The following is an 8,599-nucleotide window of genomic DNA, read 5'->3' on the forward strand; positions in this document are numbered from 1 at the left end:
GGAAACGCGGCATGATTTCGGCCTCTGTGCTCGAGGTCCGAGGCTATTAGCCCCGCCCCGGCTCACACTGGCCAGTGGAAAAGTGGCTAATGGATGAAGATGGCAGAAGACTGTACATGCGCGAGATGGACGTATGCGCATCTTGTCATGGCATTAGAGTTTACATATAGTCCTGTTGTGTCTAATATGAATAGACCCAATGCTATTCACAGATATCGCCAGATAATCACTTTACCTCTACCATACTTTTAACAGACTTGGATCGTTTGTGATTCTGGCTGTCATCCTTTCGTGCATTTTCTTGAGCCTTCACTTTGCCAATTATAAGCTATATTGTTAGTAGCCCGCAGTCATTATGATACGCCATATCGCCCTCTACTGAATGTAAAATGCGATGCAGTACATTTTGTCATTTTAGAAAGTTAAGTATGGTAACAATTTAGAATAGGGAACACTTATTCACTATTAACTATGAATTTTCCCTTAATAAATTCCTAATTTGCTGCTTATTAATAGTTAGTAAGGTAGTTGTTAAGTTTAGGTACTGAGTCGGATTAAGGTCATGTAGAATAAGGCATTAATATGTGCTTAATTACTACTAATAAATGGCTAATATTCTAGTAATATGCATGTTAATAAGCAACTAGTTACGAGACCCTAAAATAAAGTGTTACCTTAAGTTCTACTTCTGTAGTTATTTTGGCAAAAGTAACTCAAAAGTAATACAAGAGTCATGTAACGCATTACAATTCTGAGACAGTAATATTGTAAGGTAAGGAATTACTTTTAAATAACAGTAACAAGTAATCTATAATGTATTACAGTTTGGAAGTAACTTGCACAACACTGGTTATAAACGACCAAAACTCAAGATCTGACAAGTTTGTGTGGAACAGCATTTACTATGCAAATCATAAAGCGCAATTTCAGTATTTTGATCAATCGTGCAGCCCTATGTATTCATACGATTCAGCTTAAGATCTCCAGAGACCTTCAGAGTAGTGCGAGAGGGTCAGCAGACTGACGCAGGAGGCTCCTGCTCCGGAGCCGAAGATGGTCACTCGCTCCGGATCACCGTTAAAAGCCTGAATGTTCTCCTTCACCCAGCGCAGAGCCTGGATCTGATCCAGCAGACCGTAATTCCCTTTGGCTGCTTGATCGCCAGTGCTGAGGAAACCTGAAACACAGAGACAGCTGAGAGATCAGGAAACGCTGCAGTGGACACATTTGAATATTCACAGGATTTTAGGCTGTTGGACACATGCACACATCTATAAGAGATTTATCTGGGATGATGCACATTTCGCTACTGATTTAGAATCACTGAATTAACTAAAACTAAAACAAACAAACAAACAGACAATAAATGTGTGTGTGTGTGAGAATGTATGTGTGTGTGTGTGTGTGTGTGTGTGTTTGTTAACTGAAATAAAAGAAAACATGTTAAAAAAACTTTAACTTCAAGTACTTAGATAACTAAAACAAAAAAATAAAATTCATTCAAAATGAAGAAACCCACACACACACACACACACACACACACACACATATATTAGACATATATTAAAAAGACAAAACAATAAATATTTGTTAACTGAAAAAAAAAATTCCCTTTATAGTTTAATTTAATAAAGTAGTAAACAAATGAAAATAAAAATGAATAAAAACGTTAGCAATTATATAATATATACAGTAAATTCTATAATTCATAAATAGATAATATATCTAATAGATATAATTCAAAAAATAGATATGCCTAAAAACATAAAATTACTAAAACTTTAAAGTAAAATGAAAACATGAAAACATAAAAAACTAAATCAAGATATTTATAAAAACTAAAATAGCATATCAATGATACTATTGATTATTATTATTCAATTATACTATTGATTGACTACAATATGTATTTGATATACAATATGAAACAAACTAAAAAACATAAAAAAATGTTAACTGAAATAAAATAAAATAAAATACTAAAAAAAGGATTTCAGTCATCAAGGCAACATTTCTGATTGAAGCACTTAACTAACTAAAACCAAAACAGAAATAAAAATAGTTAAAAACTATATAGACATTTAAAAAAAGATAATAAAAACGAAATTAATTACTTACTTTAACTACAATTAAAATGAATACAGAAAATACAAAAACCTCAATAACAACAATATTATTATTATTATTATTGATAATAATAATAATAATAATTTAATACTTATTATGTGTCCTAACTGTCAAAAATCCTTTTAAAACCTTTATTTCATGTCATAGATGTCGTCATACTATATATATATATATATATATATATATATATATATTGCATATTACATTTAGATGTAGAAAGAAATATTATTTCCAAAAATCCCAAGCTGCTGCACTAGCTTCTGCAATGAAAAATAATGCAGGTATTTCTCCAAACAAAACACGCTGCAAAACTGTTATAATGAACATTAGCTCTTTAATTGTCTGTTCGTCTCACTGGTCTTCAGCGGTTACGCCACGTCTGAAATCCCCCGCACTCGTTCTGAATGCAAGTATCAGGAGAAGCTCAAGATATGAAACGACAAACTCAATTCCCCTTCGATCTGCGCTCGAGGATCAACACTATATGCGTTTAGACTTCCTTCAGCTCCAGTATGTTCACCTGGAAAAAAACTAAAGTGCAGTGGATGCACAAGAGCTTGATTGTCTGTATGTTCTTTATTGATGGGCTTCATCCATCATGAGGATGCTGCATTATTAATTCCAGTGCACAAATAAAAAGCGCTTTGGCTGACCTTCACCTGTGATGCATATATCTCCTGACTCCAGGCCAGCGCTTGAGAAAGGTTAATTGAAGTCCTCGTCGGTGATGTAGGACTTTCGACTGGGCAATTTATTCCTGAGCAATAAACACAGCGGAGCCCTTCAATGAGCCATGCAGCCCTAAAGCCTCGGATGCTCTACACCTCGGAAAGTGGCTGCTTATCTATGACGGCGGAGCAGCTAAACGAGCTCTTTAACATCTGATGTCTACTGAGATGGATTCTGATGTCTTCTGTTTATTTTCTGGCAAAATGCCATGAGCGAAGCCGCATTCATCACGCAATAAACGCGCCTTGTGTTGCTTGTTTTCTCAACACTGAATCTGTCAGAGACGTGTTAAAGGCGGCTCAATTCAGTTCAGTTAATGTTTCATTGTTTGGCGTTTGTCACGATGCAAATCTTTGCAAAGCAGCGTCACAGAAAATGAAAGTTTCTACATTAGATTTAGGAGTTTATCAGGGGTGATTATGTCAAGGTGATGTCCTTATGGCAGAAATGTACAGTTAGTTAATGACGTGTGTTCAAACAAGCACTATAAACAGCAATGCTTATATATTGCGATCAAACTTATAGGAAAATTTGGTAGGTCAGATGAGAAGAATTATTTACACTATGAAAATATTAAATATTGTGCATATTCACCATAAAAATAAAAATAGCATTTTTGTTACTTAAAATAAAATAAAAGCTAACTGAATTTGAATTAAACTCGTTTTATTTCAGCATTTTCTCATTTTCATTTAGTTTAACTGGAAATACTAAAACAACTCAAAATAAATTAATTAAAAGCATTTATTTTTAACAAAATTAAAATATGTAATAAAATAAAATCTAATTCAAAATATTAAAAGATATTAACACCATTTTCTACAAAGTGACAAGAGAAGTTCAAATGAGAAGATACATTATTTACACTATAAAAATATAAAATATTGTGCATATTCACTTGTGCAACTGTGCAAGAGACCAGGGTTTTATATATATATATATAGTTATTAATATAAAAATAATACAAATTACAAAACACAAAAATTACTATTATTGTTAACCAAAACTACAACTGTTACCACACACAAACATTGTTGTTACTTACAATAAATATTAACTGAAATAAGATCAATTAAAAAACTAAATTAATAAAATGAAATGATTTTATTTCAGCTAGGCAACATTTCTCACTTCTTACTCCACACATCTATCAAATGTGTTTTCTAGTGTATTTCTTTAACTTCTCAGGTAATATCAATGGTATGAACTATTACAACAACAGTGGTTAAATATACATATTTATTTACTTGTTTGATCAAAATTATTGCTAGGGACAGTTTAGTAATCGCTGGATATTGGTAGGAGCATGTCATAGCGTCTCTACTAAACTCTAATCCCTTGTACTTTAGTATCAGTGACATACTATTATGCTATTCTACTATACTATACTACTATATTTTTTGTTAATATTATGAACTAGATTTAATTATTATATTATATTTTGTTTTTACTTTCATTTTAGTTAGAGTTTTATTAATTTAGCTGTTTTGTCATTTTTTTAAATGTCCGTCTGTCTGTCTGTCTGTCTGTCTGTCTGTCTATCCGTCTGTCTGTCTGTCTGTCTATCTGTCTATCCGTCTGTCTGTCTGTCTGTCTATCCGTCTGTCTATCTGTCTGTCTGTCTATCTGTCTGTCCGTCTATCCGTCTGTCTGTCTGTCTGTCTGTCTATCTGTCTATCTATCCGTCTGTCTGTCTGTCTGTCCGTCTGTCTATCTATCTGTCTGTCTGTCTGTCTGTCTGTCTCTCTCTCTCTCTGTCTGTCTGTCTGTCTGTCTGTCTGTCTATCTATCTGTCTGTCTGTCTGTCTGTCTGTCTCTCTCTCTCTCTGTCTGTCTGTCTGTCTGTCTGTCTGTCTATCTATCTGTCTGTCTGTCTGTCTGTCTGTCTCTCTCTCTCTCTGTCTGTCTGTCTGTCTGTCTGTCTGTCTATCTATCTGTCTGTCTGTCTGTCTGTCTGTCTCTCTCTCTCTCTGTCTGTCTGTCTGTCTGTCTGTCTGTCTATCCGTCTGTCCGTCTGTCTATCCGTCTATCCGTCTGTCTGTCTGTCTGTCTGTCCGTCTATCCGTCTATCTATCCGTCTGTCTGTCCGTCTGTCTATCTATCTGTCTGTCCGTCTGTCCATCTGTCTGTCCATCTGTCTATCCGTCTGTCCGTCTGTCTATCCGTCTATCCGTCTGTCCGTCTATCCGTCTGTCTGTCTGTCTATCTGTCTGTCTATCCGTCTGTCTGTCTGTCTGTCCGTCTGTCCGTCTATCTATCTGTCTATCTATCTGTCTATCTGTCTAAAACATTAAAAAGCATTTTCTGTTACTTGAAACAAAAACAAAAACTTATAAGTAATAATAAATGTAAAAATAATAAAACAATATTTATTACATATATTGATTTATTTATTAAAAATAATTTATTTAAAAAAAATTAATGTATACATTTTTAGTATTTAGTTATTTTAGTTAAGTACTTTAAACAAAAGTTATGTTAAACTAAACTAAAATTAGAAATGTTGCCTCTGCAACTAGCTGAAATAAAATAAATGCACTTTTTTATATTTCATTTCAGTTAACATTTATTTCATTTCTCATGGTTTTAGACTATAAAATGATAGCCGAACAACAGCTAGCACTACCACACTGCACACATCTTGCTGTTTTAATGTGGTTATTATTTCTGAAGTTTAAAAATGCATTAAGTTTATAACTTGGGGTCGAAAACCCACGACTGGATTAATTTTGCACAATATGCATGTGATAAAAAAGGTGAACAAAAACTGAAAATGCATTTAAAAAAAACATTTTTAGACAATCTTCAGTGCTTCAAAAGAATATGTCAAGCATTTATACATATTGAGACGCAGAGTAAATTACAAACAATGGACAGACACACTAAACTGTGGATATAATTAACCAATTAACCAGTGAGCATGTTCATAAACTCCTCCTCCAGTGATAAGAACAAACAAACACCTACAGAACCTGGACTACAGTAAATACAGTTAAGAGTTTATCTGTTAGCGGGTCTAAACTGAGTGACTGGTTGCTTGAAATAAATGAAACTATGAAGTTTATTAATCCAGAAATGGATTTGTCTGGTGGTTTGTTAATATACTGCAAACCACAACACTTTATTTTTCAAAGTAACAAAGCAGTAAACATTTTTAAAATAAATTGTATTCATCAAGGCCGCATTAAATTGATGAAAAGTGATTTATAATGTAACAAAAGATTTCTATTTCAAATAAATGCTGCTCTTTTGAACGTTCTATTAATCTGTGAAACCTGAAAAATAAAACGTATCACAGTTTCCACACAAATATTGTGCAGCACAACTGTTTTCATCACTGATAATAATTAGAAATGTTTCTCGAGCAGCATATTATAGTGATTTCTGAAGATCATGTGACACTGAAGACTGGAGGAATGATGCTGAAAATACAGCTGCGCATCACAGAAATACATTACAGTTTAACACATATTCACATAGAAAACAGCGGTTTTAAATTATAATAATATTTCACTATTTTTACAGTATTTGTGATCAAATAAATGCAGCCTTGCTGAGCAGAAGAGACTTTTAAACAGTAGTGTATTTCAGTTAAATTCAGGATCAGTTCAGTTTTTACTGTACAGTTTTGCTCCAAAGCAACATTTTAGAGAATATAAAGTAAGAAAGATGAAAAGAGAAGGGATGAAAAACAACGATCTGAGGATGTAATGGACTTTCAGCCTTCAAACGAGCTCTGCTATCCGCAATCGCCAACACCTTCTGAGCACTTCATTCCCTTACGCCCGTCTTTGTGACAGAAGTATTTAGCCTTGAGATTACATGAAATATCAGCTGAAAGGCTGAGACGCTGCGGCATGCACACCAGACAGAGCTCGTTCAAACAGATCCTCCAGACGCCGTCGAGTCTTTATGTGGCTTTGTCTGATGTCGTTTCTCCTCGGACCTCCAGCCTTGAGTCCATCTGTCCTTGCTGGATCGTTTTGCCCATAAAAACACTCTGTGGAAATCTCTGAAGCACTCGAGACAGAGAGATGAGACAAGGATGTCCAGGCCTTGGGTGAGAGATATCCTGCAGCCACATCTAACAGTCTAAAACCAATCAAATTTGAGCTTGTGTACACTACTATTTGTTTTTTAAAAAGGTCTCTTCTGCTCAGCAAGGCTGCATTTATTTGATCAAAAATACAGTAAAAATTATGAAATATTATTATAATTTAAAACAGCTGTTTTCTATGTGAGTATCTGTTAAACTGTAATTTATTTCTATGATCGAAGCTGTATTTTCAGCATCATTCCTGCAGTCTTCAGTGTCACATGATCTTCAGAAATCAGTATAATATGCTGATTTGGTGCTCGAGAAGCATTTCTGATTATTATCAATCGTAATTATTCCACATGTTTGACCGGCGGTGCATGTTCAGACAACATTTGGTCATGCAAATGAATTGTGTATGTGTTTGAGCTGTGAATTTAATGATGGACCTGAGAGATGTCAGTCTCTTCCATCCAGCTCAATAGTATAGAGATGCTTTGTTCAAAATATTACACCATTTGGTACAAAAGATCGGATGATAATGGCCAAAAGTGCATTCAGTCTGAATCTGAAGGCCTCTGGGATGTGTCTGGATCTTCCTTTCTTCTTAAAAGAGAGATGTTGTTGAAAGCAGCCGTTTTCAACTCTAATTCAGTGCCAAGGACCTCAGGACCTTCTAACAAAATCGCTTCAGTATCTTGATGAGAAAGAGAGCCTGACGATCCAAGGTCACCGCATTCAAAACTCACTAACGGCAGAGAAATGTTCTCAAAAACAGAAATAAATCGCTCTGCGCCAAACATATAAATAATATAAACCGGACGTGTGGATTCAAAATGAATGAATCATAAATCTGCACACTTGGACTGCACTTAAAACACTTGTTTAAAGCTGCTTTGTGTTCGTGTTTATAAGTATTCTTAGTGTTTTAATAAGCTTTCCAAATCCTCACCGTCTTCAAAGAAACTGAATTATAAAAGCATTATTTTTTTTAGTGAGGAATCTATTTTTGGCAGAACGTGTAATATAAAACTTGTAACAACCTTCATAATGAAAGTAAATAAAAGATCCTTTAATGAACATCTGAAGGCTTTCTAACGTCGTCTCTCGCGTACTGCGAGTAAAAGAAAAGCTTTTTACAGGTTTCATTATCTTTAGCTTAAATGCAAAAATACTTACCAGATATGGTCATATTTAATGTATATAAGATGTATTTAAATGTTTTATAAAGCAGTCTCTTCTGCTTACCAAGTGTGGATTTATTTGATCAAAAAATATTGTAAAAATAGTCAAATATTATTATAATTTAAAACAGCTGTTTTCTATGTGAGTATCTGTTAAACTGTAATGTATTTCTGTGATGCGCAGCTGTATTTTCAGCATCATTCCTCCAGTCTTCAGCGTCACATGATCTTCAGAAATCATAATAATCAAGGTTATTATAGTTAACTAAAACTAAAAACATAAAAACAAATGACTTGAAATAAAATAACCATTAACTAAAATAAAATATTACAAATATAAAACATAAAACACATTACTACTTGAAATAAAATAACCATTAACTAAAAAATGTTTATATATATATATATATAATTTATTAATTTTTTTACTAAAAACTATTTTTTGTTACTAGAAATAAAATAATCATTAACTAAAATAAAATAAATTATATTAAAAAAATTAACTAAAACTAAAACTATAAAA

At 33.5% G+C, this 8,599-nt stretch overlaps 1 protein-coding gene across 1 annotated transcript in view; it reads right to left on the bottom strand.

Annotated features, from left to right (window-relative positions):
* Nucleotides 1-8,599, bottom strand: part of LOC107574390 (neuroligin-4, X-linked-like) — a 39,198-nt gene that overhangs the window by 13,953 nt on the left and 16,646 nt on the right. Inside the window, exon 4 of the mRNA XM_016260827.1 lies at nt 992-1,177. Within this exon, the coding sequence (XP_016116313.1) occupies nt 992-1,177 (186 nt within the window). The remainder of the gene's footprint in view (nt 1-991; nt 1,178-8,599) is intronic.

Source organism: Sinocyclocheilus grahami, unplaced genomic scaffold (genome assembly GCF_001515645.1).
Source record: "Sinocyclocheilus grahami isolate Dianchi unplaced genomic scaffold, SAMN03320097.WGS_v1.1 scaffold2208.1, whole genome shotgun sequence".
Lineage (NCBI taxonomy): Eukaryota > Metazoa > Chordata > Actinopteri > Cypriniformes > Cyprinidae > Sinocyclocheilus > Sinocyclocheilus grahami.